This window comes from Podarcis liolepis (genome assembly GCF_965112155.1).
Source record: "Podarcis liolepis genome assembly, chromosome: 2".
In the NCBI taxonomy this organism is placed as follows: Eukaryota; Metazoa; Chordata; class Lepidosauria; order Squamata; family Lacertidae; genus Podarcis; species Podarcis liolepis.
Window position 1 is genome coordinate 21,346,598 of NC_139555.1, and position 19,456 is coordinate 21,366,053.

The 19,456-nt window shown below is 45.4% G+C and overlaps 1 protein-coding gene across 1 annotated transcript in view; it reads left to right on the plus strand.

Annotated features, from left to right (window-relative positions):
• C1QL4 (complement C1q like 4) overlaps window positions 1-17,960 on the plus strand; it is a 37,870-nt gene extending 19,910 nt beyond the window's left edge. The window contains exon 2 of the mRNA XM_083490524.1: window positions 15,134-17,960. Within this exon, the coding sequence (XP_083346650.1) occupies window positions 15,134-15,313 (180 nt within the window). The 3' untranslated portion in view covers window positions 15,314-17,960. The remainder of the gene's footprint in view (window positions 1-15,133) is intronic.
• The last annotated feature ends 1,496 nt before the right edge of the window (window positions 17,961-19,456 follow it).

The following is a 19,456-nucleotide window of genomic DNA, read 5'->3' on the forward strand; positions in this document are numbered from 1 at the left end:
CCTGCCATGACTTCCTTCAAATAATTCTGGGCACTGTGATTTGTTAAGGGTACTCATGTGTTTCAAATGGGCATTGAATGCACTTTAAATGTATGGTTTGGCTCTTCCCCTAGTTTAAGAGCTGAATGAAGTCAGGGAGGACATGACAAAATTGTATAAATTTATGCACAGTGTAGAGAAAGGCGATACAGCGAACTGTTCTTCTCTTCCTCCTCTGTCTCTGTCTCTCTCTCTCCTTCATTCAATGAAGCCCAAAAGTGGAAGATTCAGGATGAATAAATTAGGGCTGCCATACGTCTGGATTTCTCCGGACATTACTGGGATTTCAAAGGCGGAATATTGACGTCCGAGGGGAATTTCCTAAAAGCTCAACAACTTTGGGGTTTGTCTAAAGCAGGGGTCTGCAACCCGCGGCTCCGGAGCCGCATGTGGCTCTTTTACACCTTTGCCGCGGCTCCGGGGCGGATACTAGCGAGGGGAGGAGGCGCATTGTGCGCCCCGACACTCCCCACTGTGGCGGGCGCTGTACTGGCTGTGACGTCGCATGGGGGCAGTACGTGCATTAGTCACGCACCGTCCCGACGTCACCTTCCCGCCCACCTGCCCGCTACATTGTAAGGGGCATGTACACTGGTCACTGTTTTGAAGGGGAGTGAAGAACACACACACACAAAAAGGTAACTTGTTAATTTAACGTTTATTTCTATGAGGAAGAGTAATTCTGAGGGGTCAAACAAAGAAGTAATTTTAAAAAGTGACAAAAAAGTTATTTTTATAATGACGAGTTTTGCGGCTCCCAGTTTTTTTTTCTTCGGAAACGGGTCCAAGTGGCTCTTTTTGTCTTAAAGGCTGCAGACCCCAGGTCTAAAGAAAGCTCCCGGTTTTTACTTTTTGAAAGATGGCAACCCTATTGCCACAACACTGACAAACCCTCCGCACCCCTAATTCAGCTAACAAGCTTCCCACATCAACAGTGACTGTGGATGTATAACAGAGTTATGTTTATATACCAGTTTTTCCACGGTAAAAGGAAATACTGTACGGATTAAACAAAACATGGGCCGACATTTTGATGAAATTTATGATTCCACAGCAAAGCTTCACGTGGAAGCATCCAAGCACACTTCCTAAGAGAAAAAATAAAATTCTAGAAAGAAGGGAATGAGCTTGTGCAGAACTAAAGATGCAAGTCTTATTCCAGGAAGACCATAAATATCCATTCCACCATCCCCACATGCCTATTCATGCCATTTCCCCATTGGCTGTACAATTAACACAATCACTCCATGCATTAATTTATTCAAGTTTCTTTTGGAATTCCCCCTCACTGGGAGACAGAGAAGCTGAATGGTATTTCGACACTGCCTGGCGTGTGTCTTGTGATACGGAGAACGCCTTTGTTACAGCATCCTTTGTCTCCATGTTATGGAGCAGCGTGCATTGTAGTGTTGCAGTTCTTAGTGAATGTACAGACTTACGGCAGCTCCGTATTTATTATGATTCATTAATTTATTTATATGGAACCATCTGCATTCAGAGTGCTTTAGAAAGGGAATGAGGGTGACAGGTCTCTGCCCCAAGTGGCCTGCAATCTAAAAAGGGACTTGAGGGAGGAAGCAGAGAAGGGGAAGAGATATGGAGATGGGGCAAACAAGGCAAGAACATATTTCAATTACACACAGTACCTGGAGTATTTACAGTTTGTGTCACTAGCTTGCCCAAATCTCTCGTGCAGCGAAGTACATGCATTTTTTTCCCCTGCACATCTAGGTTATTCCATAAGTTTTTTTGCCCGTTGTAAGAGTGGACGTGTTGCTTTTCTGCGAGAGTCTCTGTCCATTGTGCTGGACTGAGTTTGTGAGAAAACCATGCAACTTGGTGTGTGAACTCCATTAATCCAGCTAACATGCCTAGGTTTGAACTGCAAGAAACAAGTTGCATTGCTCAAACTCACTGATTTGTGTACATTATTATACCCTGGCTGTGTGTTAAAAATATTTAGACCACCACCAACCCACTCCCATATCCCAAATCATAGAAGGAGGAGGAGGAGGAGGAGGAGGAGGAGGAGGAGGAGGAGGAGGAGAAGAAGAAGAAGAAGAAGAAGAAGAAGAAGAAGAAGAAGAAGAAGAAGAAGAAGAAGAAGAAGAAGAAGAAGAAAATGAAAATCTCCACTGGTTTTTAATCTGGAGGGTTGAAGGAGCCATTTCTCTCCCAGTGCTGGAATGAAAAGTGTCGGTGCTTTTTATATTGTGGTCTTAAACACACTTAAGCGTCAAGAAAAATAAACAAGAGATTTACCCTTGGAGGGTTGTTGGGGATTTTTAGTCAATTTCATAAAGACTACAGAACAGAGAGCAAATTCCCCAAGCAGAATTTGAACCAGCAACCTCAGGACACAGCAGATTCCCTATTAAATCCTGTCCCTTGCCCAATGGCGGGTGCCCTATGTTTATGGCCCCAGCATAAGCCCCACATGACAGGTTTATCCCTCTCTTTGGCGATACGGGCAGTATTTCATCTCCCCTGGTGACAGCTTGATCCATGTAAGATCTCACTCTATTGTCAGAGATTTGTTTAGAGAGGCCTGATGCTGGCCTCTTTTGATCTGTCTATCTAAGGAATTTATTACCTGGGCCCTGTCCCTGCAGCCTGTGAATTCCTCACATTGTCACACACGCACACAAACACGCACGCCATGAGGCGAGGTGCACAACACAGGCCTCTTCCTGAAAACTGTAGCACTGAAGGATTAAAGGACTTGCCTGTCATGAACTGATTGTACTACCAACCTTACTGTATGCTTGTGAAACATGGACCACTTATAAACACCATCTCCACCTCCTCAAAAGATTCCATCAACAGTGACTTCGAAAAATTTTACACATCACCTGCGAAGACAGGCAAACTAATGCTAGGGTACTGGAAGAAGCAAAGATCACCAGTGTTGAAGCAATGATTCTTCAACATCAACTTTGTTGGACTGGTCATGTTGTGCGGATGCCTGATTATCATCAACTACTCTATTCTGAACTTAAAAATGGTGAGTGTAATGCTGGTGGTCAACAAAAGAGGTTTAAAGACTCTCAAGGCAAATCTAAAAATGTAGTATCAACACTGACAAACTGGGAAACACTGGCCTGCGAGCACTCCAGTTGGAGGACAGCCTTTACCAAAGGAGTCATGGACTTTGAAGATGCTCAAACTCAGGACGAAAGGGAGAAACGTGCTAAGAGGAAGTCATACTTGGCAAACCCTCACTGTGATTAACTCCTGCCTAGAAACCTATGTCCCCACTGTGGAAGAATGTGAGGATCCAGAATTGGCCTCCACAGTCACTTACGGACTCACTGTTAAGACTGTGTTCATGGAAGACAATCTGACTTGGCTACGAGTGACCAGAGAAGAAGAAGAAGGATGCAGAAGTATGGTGGGAGGAACTATCTGAGGAAGCACCAAGGGAAAAAGACTCAGAGAACGGACAGTGGTGGTGGGATGGCGATGAGTGGTCAGTGGGAGAAAATTGGGAAGAGGGAACAGGTCTTAGTGAGCTGGGAGAGTTGGTGGCAGAGAGAAGTCAGCATCAGAGGCAGAAGCTGAAACAGGCAAGTTGGAGGAAGGAAGTCAAGAGATGAGTCAGGCTGGTGACAGAAGTTGGTGGTCCCCTAAACCAGATGGATAGAAGATTGCCTGCTCTTGATTGCATAACTTGGAGTGCGTAACTTGGGGTTTTTCTCTGGATCCTTTTATGTCGCTTGAGGCTCAGGTGGCCTGAGTGGTGCACAGTGCCTTCCATCAGCTTCGGCTGGTGGCCCAGCTATGCCCATATTTGGACAGGGATGGCCTAACGTCTGTTGTCTATGCTCCAGCAACCTCTAGGCTAGATTACAGTGGTACCTCGGGTTACATACGCTTCAGGTTACATATGCTTCAGGTTACAGACTCTGCTAGCCCATAAATATTACCTCGGGTTAAGAACTTTGCTTCAGGATGAGAACAGAAATCATGCTCTGGCGGTACGGCAGCAGCGGGAGGCCCCATTAGCTAAAATGGTGCTTCAGGTTAAGAGCAGTTTCAGGTTAAGAACGGACCTCCAGAACGAATTAAGTACTTAACCTGAGGTAGCACTGTACTTAGGGTTGCCATATGTCTGGAATTTTCCCATAGTATTCAGCCCTCGTAATCAGCGTCTGGGCTGAAATCGCTGAAATGTCTGGGGAAATCCGGGCATATGGCAGCTCAACAACTTCTGTGTCCAGATTTTCACTTTTTGAAATATGGCAACCCTAGATTACTGCAATGCGTTATAAGTAGGGCTGCCTCTGAAGATGGTTCGGGAACTTCAGCTGGTGCAGAATTTGGCAGCCAGGTTGCTCACCAGGGCAAGGCGGTTTGAGCATATCACACCGATCCTGGTCTGACTGCGCTGGTTGCCAATTACTTTCCGGGCACAATTGGTTGGTTTGGTCTTATAAAGCCTTAAATGGCTCAGGACTGCAATGTGTTAAAGGACCACCTCTCCCCATATGAACTGACCCGGATACTGTGATCATCATCTGAGACCCTTCTTCATGAGAGGTCTCAAGGTTGGCAACATGAGAATGGGCTTTTTCTGTGGTGGCTCCCTGTTTGTGGTATGCTCTCCCCAGGGAGCCTCACCTGGTACCTTCCTTGCATATCTTTAGGCATCAGGAGAAATTGTTTCCCTTTAACCAGACCTTTGACTTTGGCTGATTCACAGTCTATGTCCTTTTGAATGTGTTTGTGGGAGGTACTGGTTTGTTCTTGTTTTTACAGTGTGTCCTTACTTTGTATTTTTATGTTGCGAACCGCCCTGTGGTCTTCGGGTAAAGGTAGGTATACAAATTAAATGAATAAATTAAACTAAAAATAAACAAACATACACAGGTTCCGGAAACAATAGGAATGACCTCAGAGAAGTACCGCTGCTTTGAGATGGACAGCGTCTCCTGTACAGTGGTGCCTCGCAAGACGAAAAGAATCCGTTCTGTGATTCTCTTCGTCTAGCGGGTTTTTTTCGTCTTGCGAAGCAAGCCCATTGAAGGATTAGCGGATTAGCACTATTAGAGGCTTTTAGCAGCTTATCTGCTGATCGGATCAGCTGATAAGCGGCTTAGCGGCTTAGAAAAAGGGGGGGAAGGGGGGGAAAACCAGCAGGAACTCGCAAGACATTGTCGTCTTGCGAAGCAAGCCCATAGGAGATTTGTTTTGCGAAGCACCTCCAAAACGGAAAACTCTTTCGTCTAGCGAGTTTTCCGTCTTGCGAGGCATTCGTCTTGCGGGGCACCACTGTACTGAACTGACAAGTTTATGCAGGCCTAGCACCTATCTGCTCGTGGGATCAGCACCCTGAAACATTATGTGTGAAAGGTACTCTGAAAAGCACCCCGACTTCGTACGGTGCCAATGCATTTTGGGAAATGAGAAGTGGCATCTTGATTGGACAATACTTGCCTTCTCCTTCCCTGCCAAGCTTGGTTCACTTGCCCAAATAATCTGGAACTTTTTCGCACTGCAAGAACTTCCCCACAATGTCCGTTTGCGTGATGAAAATCACTTTGAGCACAATTATCTATGTGGTATATATAATTAAAATGACTGGGACACAGATTGTGCAGCTTGTCTGGTGTTGAGGAAATTATCTTGCATCAAAAAGAGGAGGCTACTTTAACCAGGCACGTAGGGCTTGTGCAAATTATATTATGTTATATTATAATCCGGTTGCCAAATTATATTATGCTACATCTGGTGGTCAGCACAGACTACCAGACTACGTTGTCTCTGCCCAGTCTAATTGTCCCTTGGGCTGGACGGAAAGATGAAAACTGCTGATTAGCCCTTGCTAACTCCAGACACAAGCAATTTGCATCTTCTTCACTTCAGTGGCTCCCTCGAACAAAAAGAACCTTCTTTGTTTTCTAATAACCGTGACCGCATTTCCAACGGAAACAGTAGGGATCAGACACGGGGGCTTTGAGGGGTTAGGGGCCGGAGGAAAAGGGGGTGGTGATTTAAAGTAGCACAGCCATGCTGGATGTCTAGGGAACCAAAGCCACTGTTTTTCTTTTGTGGGGAGTGGATGGGGGGGGGGGGAATCAATGATTTCAGAAACAACACAGTTTTTAAAATTATGTTTTAAAATATAATTTAAGTCTGAAGTGTTTGTTGTTAAAGTTATGTTAAGTGCCCTTAAAAAATAGTTTAATATGAAATCTGACTTAAAACATAAACCAGCATTTTTCAGTCTATATAGAACTTGAAAAACAACAACCCCAACCTGCATTTATAATCCTCTAGAAAACACTGATTTAATGAATCATACTTTTCTATGTAAAAGGGGGGGGAGTGTGACTTTTGAGGTGAAACATTATAAAAATTAGACACACAATAGGCCATTTTGGCAAATTATGGATATTTATGACTCACCTGAGCAGCAGAGACATTTAGGGAATAATCAACTGCCGTCCTAAATGCAGTAGGATGTGACTCCTATTGAAATCAAGAGAACTTACTTCTGAATAAACTAGCATAAAATTGGATTAAGCAATGTTATGTTCTATTGACTTCAATGTTGAAATATTAGCCTGATGTTTTACTCTCCCATCTCCTGAAGAAACACTATTCTAACCCAGTATTCTTGATTCTGGGTGGTACTGGGAATTTAGCCAGCGAGTAAATGGTCTTGTTTAGTGCCTTTTCATAAGCACATGGAAAATCAAAAAGAAATTCCTTACCTTCACACCTGTCTACTTTGTCTCTAAGCAGAAAACTCTGCAGTGCAAAAAAAGATGCATGATTACTGTCCAAAGGTTTTGGATTACGCTCCTAGTTTCCATAAAGGCTCTACTGCAAACCAGTTATGCTTTGGTTGTCACACAGCACCAATGCACCCACCTCCACATTCAGGAAACACATGGATCACGCAACAGGGAAAATTCATTTCATTGTGATTTAAAATCACCTCGATTTAAATCAATCCAACATGCCCTTGATCACAGATGCGAATGTCGGCATGCAGTAGGAGATCAACAGAATTCTAGCAGTGGTGCACACAGAGCGATGCGTTTGTTCTTTTATTTATGTAGCAATTCATATCCCCTCTGGATTCCACTTTCTGCCCTTCACAGGTGACTAATCCGTTTCCGTGTCTGTCTATTCCATTTCATTTTTCAGCGAACTCCAGCCCAAGGTTGTTGTATTTTGGGATGAGGATAAGCCCAAAGAAAGGTTAAAAACTACCACAAAAGCTTCCACCTTGGATTTTTTTAAAAAAATGCTATCAGATGTAAGTTGAGGCCAGCATTATGACTTTTATACATTATTGCAAACTTATAACACAAAGCATAAAAGCTGCTACAGAGTCAGGAGTGCCAACTTGGCCCTGCAACCGTGAAACTAGGCGCTGTGGGTGCCATGCAGTGTGCATAGCCCTGGCACCGAAATTTGTGGGTGCCCGGTCCCTTCATGGGGAATTTTGTGGGTGCTCAGGCACCCAGGGCCCCAGGGTGGTTTTGGCTTCCTCCGTTCTCTTGTATTATCATTTCCCCCAGAGTAAAAACATGGGTTTGACCTTTCACAAATTTGGACTAGCGAGGTTTGTACGCAGATGGGATCGGGACAGGAGGCCGGTGGTGATTTAGCTGGAAGCAAGAGGGATCTATCCAGGTGAATAAGAAATCCTGTTGCTGGCTTATGGGGATGACTGTTCTGGATGGGAATGTGGGGCATGTATCTGCACATGTACACATATGCTCAGAAGGCTGAGAAGTTGGGTGGGCATTCAAGGTCTGTGCATGTCCCGGTCTGTGTTTGAATGTGTAGGGCTGTGTAGGGCTGGATTTAAGTTTATTGAGGCCGTAAGCTACTGAATGTAATGGGGCCCTTTATATGTCCAGCTGTCCTTTGTCAACAACAAATAGTTGCTTTTTGTGTGTGTTGAATATACAGTGGTGCCTCACAAGACAAAATTAATTTGTTCTGCGAGTTTAGAATTTTCTAGCGAATTTTTTGTCTTGCGAAGCACGGTGTCGGAAAAGTTTTGGAAAAGCTTCAAAAATCGCCAAAAACCTCAAAAAAGGCTACCACACCGCGTTCTATGAGTTGCTCCTCAAAGTCAAGTCGCAACTGTATTAAGGGTGTTAAGAAAAAGGAAACAAACTTGCAAAAAACGCAATACGTTTTCGTCTTGCGAAGCAAGCCCATAGGGAAATTCGTCTTGCGAAGCAGCTCAAAAACCGCAAAACCCTTTCGTCTAGCGAGTTTTTCATCTTGCGAGGCATTCGTCTTGCGGGGCTCCACTGTAAGCTATATGGTAATTTATGGACCTAATAGGTATCTATTACCTATTAGGTAACATGTGCCATTTGCACATGTTGCCATACAATCAGTCCATGCAGAATGTAGGCACCCTATATATAGAAATAAGCAAACCAGTGGTATTTTTGGGAGCAGGCTAGCAGGCGGGGCCCATTACTTACATCATAGGACCCTACACAACACAAAACACAACACAAAGTTATGAAATCTCAAAACTTTTACACAATTTTGTAAGGTGCTTGGTGTAGCAACACAACACAAAACAATGTAGGTTTTATTTTATTTGCTTTTTATCTTATAATTTGGAAATGTACATCCAGGTTTTTTTTAACCTTTAAATTTTTTTGGGGGGGGGCCAAAAGAGTGGGGCCCTAAGCTATAGCTTGTTTAGCGTATACGTAAATCTGGCACTGTATGTAGCTGGTTGGCAAAGCAGAATTCAGCTGCGTTGTATGGGGGGCAGGAGAGCATGGTTAAGCAGCATATGCTCTGTTACCAAATTGATTAATAATGCAAATTTAATTAAGCAGAATTAATACAACATGTGTTAATTACATTTCAACAAAGAAAAATTGCTGATGCTGCCTGCGCTGTATCTCCCACCCAGACCTATCAGATTTCTTCAAGTTTATCTTCTTGACCTTTTTCAGGGGGGGGGGGATATATTCTTCAGATTGTTCTGAACTTGGGTTGTTTGGTCGTCTGAATTAAACCACTTTTGAGAGTCTGTTAGGTGTGTCACAATGGAGGGCATGCAGTCAAGAGAATCAGGCCCGTAATGTTGCGTACAACCAACATGATTTAACTACAGTGGTGCCTCGCAAGACGAAAAGAATCCGTTCTGCGAGTCTCTTCATCTAGCGGTTTTTTCGTCTTGCGAAGCAACCCTATTAGCGGCTTAGCGGATTAGCGCTATTAGCGGCTTAGCGGGCTTAGCGGATCAGCTGATAAGCGGTTTAGCGGCTTAGCGGATCAGCTGATTAGCGGCTTAGCGGCTTAGCGGATCAGCTGTTAAGCGGCTTAGGGGATCAGCTGATAAGCGGCTTAGCGGCTTGGGGAAAAGGGGGGGAGGGGGAAAAACCCGCAGGAACTTGCAAGACATTTTCGTCTTGCGAAGCAAGCCCATAGGAAATTCGTTTTGCGAAGCACCTCCAAAACGGAAAACCCTTTCGTCTAGAGGGTTTTCCGTCTTGCGAGGCATTCGTCTTGCGGGGCACCACTGTATACAGTAAAGAATTTGGGTCATTCATCCTCCCATCCACCCTCATGGATAATCTCAGGGTTGTGGGTTCGAGCTCCACGTGGGGCATGAAGAGTCCAGCGTTGCAGGGGTTGGGCTAGATGATCCTCATGGTCCTTTTCAACTCTACAGTTCTATGGCTATACCTTATACTTTTGTCCTTCTTCCCACGTGGCTCTTGTATTGCTATGTCCTTGCATCACCCTCACAGCCCTTCTGCACGTACAGTGGTACCTCTCGTTGCGAACCTAATTCGTTCTGGAGGTCCGTTCTTAACCTGAAACCGTTCTTAACCTGAGGTACCACTTTAACTGGGACGCAGGTGGCACTGTGGTCTCAACCACTGAGCCTAGGGCTTGCTGATCGGAAGGCTGGCAATTCAAATCCCCACGACAGGGTGAGCTCCCGTTTCCCGGTCCCTGCTCCTACCAACCTAGCAGTTTGAAAGCACCTCAAAGTGCAAGTAGATAAATAGGTACCGCTCCAGCGGGAAGGTAAACAGTGTTTTCCGTGCACTGCTCTGGTTCGCCAGAAGCGGCTTAGTCATGCTGGCCACATGACCCGGAAGCTGTACGCCAGCTCCCTCAGCCTATAGAGCAAGATGAGCGCCGCAACCCCAGAGTCGGTCACGACTGGACCTAATGGTCAGGGGTCCCTTTACCTTTAAGATGAAGGTATTTCCCCCCTTTGCTGGAGTAGGTGTTTCAATGCAGCCCCTTTCCTGTTTCAAGAAGAGATTTGCACTGAACCCTGCCAAACACAGGAGGATTTAACCCCAAGCTCCTCAGCTCTTAAAAGTGGGGGTTAGATCCTGTTGTATTGGCTGCCCATGCCAACTAATGCAGGGGACCTGTGTGGCCAATGCAGAACTGAACCCCACTGCACTGTCCATAAATGGATATCACTGTGGGTGTGGTTTGAGGGAAGCGGCCTCGCAGGCCAACTGGAACCCACTGGAAGGCCAAGATTGGCCTATGGGCTGAAGGTTCCCCACCACTGGTCAATAAGGATTGACACCAGCTCTCCAGAACTGGGGTCTCCTAGTGCTACCTCCCAGAGCTACTTGCCATAAATTGAACCTGGGACCTTTTGCATGCAATCTCTTCTTCTTCTTCTTCTTCTTCTTCTTCTTCTTCTTCTTCTTCTTCTTCTTCTTCTGTGATCACTCGTAGCTGAGTAAGATTGTCTTCCATAAATACGGTTTTAAAAATGAGTCCATAAGCAATTGTGGAGCCCAATTCTGGATTCACACATCCTTCCACAGTGGGGGCATAGGTTTGGGTGGGGAGGGGAGTTGATCATAGTGAGGGTTTGCACGTTTCTCCCTTTCATCCTGAGTTCAAGTGTCTTCAAAGCCCATGACACCTTTGGTAAACGTTGTTCTCCAACTGAAGCGCTTGCAGGCCAGTGTTTCCCAGTTGTCAGTGTTTATACTACATTTTTTAAGATTTGCCTTGAGAGAGTCTTTGAACCTCTTTTGTTGACCACCAGCATTACGCTTTCCATTTTTAAGTTTGGAATAGAGTAGCTGCTTTGGAAGACGATAATCAGGCATCCGCACAACACAACCGGCTTAACAAAGTTGATGTCAACATCAACTGATGTTGCTTCAACACTGGTGATCTTTGCTTCTTCCAGTACACTGGCATTAGTTCACCTGTCTTCCCAAGTGATGTGTGAAATCTTTTGGAGACACCGTTGATGGAATCCTTTGAGGAGTTGGAGATGGTGTTTATAAGTGGTCCATGTTTCACAAGCATACAGTAAGTTTGGTCTATCACTGAGATGACTACCTAGCTGTAATACAAAGGCTATTGTTCATACATCATTCACTCAACAGTGACAAGAATAACATCCATGTCTGAAAAACACAAGACACCTGAATTTTCCTGGAATTCTGGGGTAAAAGAACCAATGCCTGGGAAGGATAGAGTTAAAAACCTCACTGGGTTTTTTTTCCTTCTTGTCTGTTTTTGTGGAATATAAGGAGCCTCAAAGCAACGTTTTCTTCCTGGCACAAAATTTTATGGACTTTGAACAAGTCTCCTCTTAATTGCCTTTTCACTTAAGTAAACAGTCCTGGTCATTTTAATCTTTCTTCATGCTTTATTTATAAGTCAGATTGATTCTCGGAATCCGGTGGGCCAGCTCACATGAGCCAGGGGGACAACTGCTCACAACCGCTTGTTGCTGAATGAAAGCTTCATGTGTGCGAAGAAAGCTGCAAATCGGCAGTGCATCACTTTAAACATTAAGGTAGCACAGAAAGAGGATTCAGGAAAGGGTTAGAAAGTTAACAACCCTCGGGCCCCTGATGCTGTTGGCCAGGTGTGCTTTGGCCAAATATGCCTTCCCAAAACGGATCCCAAAACAATATTCTTCAAGGCATCAGTTTAAAGCTTGCCTCCTCTGTCTTCCCCAGGACATGGTTTGAAGGTAGATGAGGTCATCACCTTGCTCAAACTAAGCAGGTCTGGCTCTGATCTGTGCTCGGATGGGTGACTGCCTGGAAAATGAATGGATGCCATTCCTGAGTTCCATAACGGAAGGAGCAGAGGGTATAAATGTAAGAAAATAAAATAGTAAAACAAGCAGCCCTGAAGCAGATGCCTTAACAGACACACAAATAGCTTGATCGTGGGGATGCTTAACTCAGAAGCAAGTCCCATTGAGGTGAATAGGCTTCTAGATGCGCAGGGTGTTTGCATGTGTTGAAGCAAGGCGGTTGGGCGGTTGTTCGGTTTTTGCTTAAACCAATTGGAACATGCATTGGCCAGAATTAATAGTTAATCTGCCCCCCTGCAGTCATATTCCACTGATGTGAAGATGCACAACTAAAAAAGCTTCCTTGGATTTGCAGGCTACTGAAGCAAAAGGACATTAGGTGAAAGATCTCAGGGCCATATTTCTCAGATGCCTTTTGCGTACCTGGGATAGGGCTTTGAAATAATGGCCATTTAGGATGTACAGGCAGATGCCTGAACTAGCCCCAGCTCGTATCGGCGAATTGCTGCTACCCATCGGAAGCCTACAATTATTCGCTGCTTCTCCTTGTTTAATAGCTGTTTGGTATGCTCAGAGCTGCGTTTGTTACATGGGTCTGTGATCGCACCACGCAAGTACAGGATTTTTTGCACCTGGAACCGAATCCAGCATCTCAAACATGTCTGTCTTAATGTTTGGGTTGTGTGTGTGTTGTGGTTTTTTAAGAGCCTGTATGGATGAAGAGATAAGCTTCAAAAGAAGAAAGAACTGGCTGCCTTGTGACATTTCAGAGCATTTGAGTACAGGTTGCCCTGCTCGGCACCATATCGCTCTGCACTGCTCATGTAGCCAGCTGTTTCAGTAGGTGTTTTAAAGAAGTTTTTCTGTTTTTAGGAATAATTTTAACCGGTGCTATTCTTCTAGAAAAAGAGATGCTTGGAACTCAACATGAACGCCTCCCTTGTTCTCTTATAATGGCAATGGCGCCCTCCTGAGAGGTGCCGGAACTGAGTTCCGGTGAGTTCTGACAGGGGGGGAAATCCCTGATTTTAACTACAGTGGACACTCAGGTTGTGAACATGATTCGTGCAGGATGCACGTTCACAACTCGCAGCATCCGCAACCTACAGCGGCGCGTCTGCGCATACGCAGGTTGAGATTCGGCGCTTCTGCGCATGCGCGACTGCCAAAACCCGGAAGTAACCCGTTCCGGTACTTCCAGGTTTCGGCGGTCCACAACCTGAAAAAACACAACCTGAAGCGTCTGTAACCCGAGGTATGACTGTAGTGCCTTAGCCGTTATATGGATTGTGATAAGGATCTGGCCGGCTGGGCCAAAAAGGTTCTCCACCTCAGATGTAGACAATATTGAGCTTGATGGACCAGTGCTCCGACTTGCTATAAGGCATTTTCCTGTGTTCCATGTGGTGCTCCAGATGTTTCTAGACTACAACTCCCATCATCCTTAACAATTAGTCATGCTGGCTGGGGCTGATGGGAGCTGGAGTCTCAGCAGCATCCAGAGGACCAGAAAGGCTGCTCCTAACTCCCAACTCCCCATTGTATTGGAAAATAGAGGCACTCTGGTCAAGAGAAACGAGCTCAGGCAGCAATAACAGTTAGGCTGCTAATAGCTGGATCTCTGAACACCTAGCCTCCAGGCCAGAGGCGAAGTAGCAGAAAAAGTTGTGGTTAAGCCAGATGTCAAAAGTTGAAGCTTGTAAGGGAAGTATATCCACAGAAGAAACAAAAGGCCATCCAGACTACAAATAGAGCAAGGAAGTCCAAAGGGCTTAGCAGAGACAGAGAGATGTAGTGGAAATTCTCCCCAAATGCATAGTTTAAGGTTACTCATCAAAGGTTATGGTTGGGCTATAGCTATTTCATAACGGTGGGACAAGCAAGGAGGGGATGAGGTATCAAGATGCTTATGGGAAACTATAAAAGCATACCCTCCAACATTTCTCCAGTGAAAATAGAGACACCCCCTCCTACATTTCTCCAATGAAAATAGGAATGTCCCAAGAAGAGAGGGGCATTTTGGGATCAAATCAGAAACCAAGAATGCTTCTGTAAATCTGGGACTGTCCCAGGAAAATAGAGACACTTGGAGGGTTTGTGATGGTAAAAAGGTAAAGGACCCCTGGATGGCTAAGTCCAGTCAAAGGCGACTATGGGGTTGAGGCATTCATCCCGCTTTCAGGCCGAGGGAGCCAGCGTTTGTCCACAGACAGCTTTCCAGGTCATGTGGCCAGCATGACTAAATTGCTTCTGGTGCAATGGGACACCATGACCGAAACCAGAGCGCACCGAAACACCATTTACCTTCCCGCCACAGTGGTACCTATTTATCTACTTTTTTGAACTGCTAGGTTGGCAGGAGCTAGGACAGAGCAACGGGAGCTGAGCCTGTCGCGGTTCGAATTACCAACCTTCTGAATGGCAAGCCCAAGAGGCTCAGTGGTTTAGACCACAGTGCCACCCGCGTCCCTAGGGTTTGTGAAAGCATATGTGTAACCTGTAATTGGGGTCTCTTGACCATACCGTGAGGTGGATGATGCACCATTCTTGTGCATGAATAAATTCTGTTTTCCTTTGTGAAATATACTCGGAGTCAAGAGTGGATTTCATGCTCTTTATTCAGCTCATAGTGGTGAGGAGGAATGAAAGTTCCCCCAAAATATCTGCTTTATATACATTATTTACACAATGGGCTGCACGTGATTGGCTAATTCCAGGATTCTCCTGTTGGCCAATCAGGTTGTGGATTCACTTCCACCTGGAGCTGGATTGGGTGGCTTCTGCGGCCAATCATACTGCTGTTTTCTTCTAGGACCAATCAGACTGCTGCATTCTGAATCCTATTGTTCTAGGACCAATCAGACTGCTGCATTTTGGATCCTATTGTTCTAGGACCAATCAGACTGCTGCATTTTGGATCTTATTCAACTCAGTACATAACACTTTGCTACCCATGGCCTGGTAATTTGGTTTTGGCTGTGCGATGAACCTTCGTGGCAGAGTGCCATAACACTGCCAGCCCCTTGCTAACCTCTCTCTTCTCTTTCCCAGGTCCGGGCCAGTGCCATAGCTCAGGATGCTGACCAGAACTACGATTACGCCAGCAACAGCGTGATTCTACACCTGGACGTGGGCGACGAAGTTTTCATCAAGCTGGACGGAGGGAAGGTTCATGGAGGCAACACCAACAAGTACAGCACCTTCTCTGGCTTCATCATCTACCCAGACTGAGCCCCGCCGGCTCCTGTTTCCCCTCCTCCTTTTTTTTGCCTACCCAAACCCTTTCCCCGCTCTGGGTCAGCTTTTATTCCCCCTTGGCTTTACCAACTCCCTGGACCCAGAAGGTCCTTCCAGCAAGGTCCGGCCAATAAGGACTGAAACGGAAACTTTGGGGGGAGGAGGTCCTCCCCCTTGGGTTCATACGACTGTGAAAAGGGGTGGGAGGATTAAGGGATTTTTGGTGCATGGGGAAATCTGGGAGAGGGTGGATACAGGGGAACATAATGTCATGGTGGGTGGGCCCTGGTCAATGGAAGCAAGGCCACATCCAGGATCGGAGGATGAAGGGAAGGGCGACGGATGGGGAACAAGGCCCAGACTTGCTGCAGATTGGCTCTGTAAGTCCATTTCCTTAGCATCCCTTTAGATGTAAGGTACAAATATTCAAAGAGGGGTGGTTTCATTAGTGCAGTCCGGTCCCTTCACCAGCTTTTCACAGGAAATGTTTTATTGATTGCGTTTATATCTCGCCCTTCTTCCAGTGAGCTCAGGACAGGTTTATATGATTCTCCCTTCCCTCATTTTGCCCTCACAACAACCTTGCGAGGGACTAGGCCCAGAGACAGTCCCACAGTCCACCCAGCGAGCTCCGTGGTCAAGTGGGAATTTGAACTTGGGTTTCTCCTATCTTGGTCCAAACACTCTATTACATCCGCTGCTGACTCAAGATGCCTCATATATATATATTGGTCAATTATGGAGGTGGGATTCATTATCTGTATAAATCATAATGCATCCAACAGGAAGGGGGGGAGAGAATGGGGAGGTCTTCTGCGGGAACAGGGGGCAGTACAGTTGGGTTTAATTTCCCCATTCTCCATAGCAGTGTTCTGCCAACATGCCAGCAAGACCATGAACATATACAGAGGGGGATACATCTTTTGCTCTGGTGACGTTGCATGCCAGCAGCAAGAAAGGGTTAGGCTTTTTGTTTAAGCGTGTGTTGTGCAAGGTTCACTGTTTTAAGCCTGCTCCGTTTAAGTAATGGGAGACAAAAACATCCGAATAAAATCTCCAGTCCCCTTCTATATCAAACAGGTGCCCTGGAGACTCTTGTACGAATGGGGAAGGGGGTCGAGCCCCGATTCCTCCTACCTTTGTACATTAACCCACAGGTCTGTCTGGGCAGCTGCCAATAGGACGATCTTTTGTTGATCTGCATGAAGATATATAGGTATTATCCATGTTTCAGACCTCAAGCTGGGACAAATGGGGGGTCTCTGCACCTTTGTGTGTAAATATCTCACCGCAGCCACCCTGAACTGGGGACGACGGTGACTGCGGCAGTCTGTGTCATCATAAAACTTTGTGCTGCAAATGATGATTCCCACATGCACACCGCAACAGTGCAGGGACATGCTGAAATTATTGGGAGACAGTCCCAGAGACAGTTCCTGGCTCAACATTGCTACCAGAGGCTATTAAGGGGTTTGATGGGTGTCAGGGTGTGTTGTGTGCCAAAAGACCACCGCAGACACCCCCAGATGCATAAACCACTGCAAGATAGGTGACCAGACTATATTGCATTTTCCCATTCGTGACCTGCCGTTGCAACACCTGCCACGTAAAACCACGCCTCCCCGCAAGATTGTAAAAACATGCATTGTCGTAATCAGATTTTGAGTGTGTGCTATTCACCCAGAAAATTCACCCACACTCTCAATAGTGCAGCAGCGCTGCAAGCAAATTGCAGTGCCTGACTTCGCCCTGCTTTCAAAACTCTCTGGATCGCGCTCCAAGTGCATGGGTGTGAACACAACAGATACCGTATCAAACAGCCATACGATCTGACAGGGCCAGCTCCGCCACACATACGCAGAGTGAAGTGACCTGATTCATTTGGCACCATGAAGGTCAGGGGTGCAGGGAGATGGAGGCAAGAACGGGTGTCCAAATTGTTTGTGGGAGAACACCACTATTTTGACTCTCCTTCAGAGAGCTCTGCAACCTAACTTCTGCAGAGCTTAATCTATTAAAAAATAAACATCGCCACCAACCCAAAATGAATGCAGCCACATCTTTTCTCCAAAACATGCCCACTTGTGCATGCCTGATCCCTCAGCTTGCACACATGATTTTAAATTAAAAAAATTTAATACGGTGGAACCTCGGTTTTCAAATGTAATCTGTTCCTGAAGACCGTTCAACTTCCAAAACGTTCGAAAACCGAAGCATGCATTTCTGGAAGCAGTTACATCCAGAAAACTCAATAAGGAAACCGTGTAGCATGTTCGGCTTCCGAAAAGCATTTGAAAACGGAAGCATTTGCTTCTGGGTTTTCAGCGTTCGAAACGTTCGACTTTCGAGACACTCGAAAACTGAGGTACCACTGTATAAATTTACTACCTGCCCTTCTGGTGCCTACACACCACTCAGGGTGGCAATTCAAATCAACCATGAAGTTACGTTTAAAACACACACACACACACATCTTTTCTCCAACACATTCCCATTTGTGCATGCCTAATCCCTCAACTTCCACACACACTTTTAAATATTTTTTTAAAATATAAATTTACTTCCTGAACTTCTGGTGCCTACGCATCACTCAGGGTGGCAATTCAAATCAACCATAAAATAACATTTCAAAACACACACACACACACAATATATATATATATATATATATATATATATATATATATATATATGACAAAAGGAGATAGAAGATTAAAACAAAAATCACTGCATAAAAATATATGCATCCAAATCACACTTAAAGGTCTTGCCTTTCTCATGCGTCCACGTTCAGGTGAGGAAGGAAGACAGGCAGACAGATGACACGAGCTCCCTCTGTAGGTTTGCTTAGCAACAGGTCCCATCTCCTAAAGACAAAAGAAGAGCCTTTCGATTCTGCCCACCTTATGTAGCTCTGCAAACTTCTTTTCTGTGTACATGAACATTTGCACATGTAATTGTGCTCGGGCATTGAGAGGCGCACCAATGCCTTTTGACCTCTTACGTGTACATGCATTTGCTGGCCTATTGGGATTGCCAAATTAAGCTCTAGTGTCTGGCATCCCCAGCCCTACCATTAACATCTACGCGAATGCCAGAATGGATGTAAGTTTACATGTGCAAGGTTTGGAGCCAGGAGACAGAAAGAGAGAAGAATTCTCAGAGCCAACGTCAGGTCAGGCCAGAATCTTGTATTTATCATTCAAATTTCGTATTCCTGAAATAAATAACCAGTGGCTTCTCCGATATTTTTCCAGCCCTATTAAATATGCAGAGGTGTGCCTGCATGTATTGGTGCTCACAAATGCCTGCCATCTCTGCACGCCATTGTCTGCATTTGTGTGTGTGTGTGTGCACATTTGAATTTGTGGGTGCACAGATCTCAGTTGAAAGCTTGGGGTGAAACAGAGGAGAATCTGTGAAACCGAGACCGTATGTGAACCTCCACAAATTGCACAACAAAACATACATGTGGTAAAAGAAAGCAACAACCATGTGCGCAAATTTACTTGTGCACAACCGTGTACATTATTATTTATAGCACCTAAAATGTATATAAAATTATAACTTACAAATATATATATATATATATCCACACACAAAAACATGTGAGTGCGCATGTATTAATGCGCAAACATGCCGTGCATGATTTATCTGTACATTTATATTACCGAAATTCATATCCCCTCCTCAGCTATTACACCCCATCCTGCTTCTGTCTCTCTCTCTCCCCCCCCCCACCGCCTCTTTCATTCCTTGTCCTTCCAGGGACAGAAAAAGAAATCCTCAGCTTCTGTTGCTGGTGGCTGCAGGCCGGACCCCTGGTCTGCAGCCTTGCTATTTTGCACAGTCCCCCCACTGCATGTGTGCCCTTTCATTAGCAATTTTTCAAATCCGTGGAGGGATCTGGACAGTGCCTCGTACATACTATAGACAGAAACCTGCCAGAGAGGCCCCAGGGCATGGCTGTGAAATCAGCAGTCGGGATGGTTTTGCTGCCAGGAAGGTGAATGCCTCTGGGACCACTCAACCCTGTGTCTTTAAATGATCAGAATCTGTGTTTTATCTGTTAATAAAGATACTCTGGTTTTTGACGCACATCTTGCCTTTGCTGGTGTCCGTTCAGGGAACATTCGC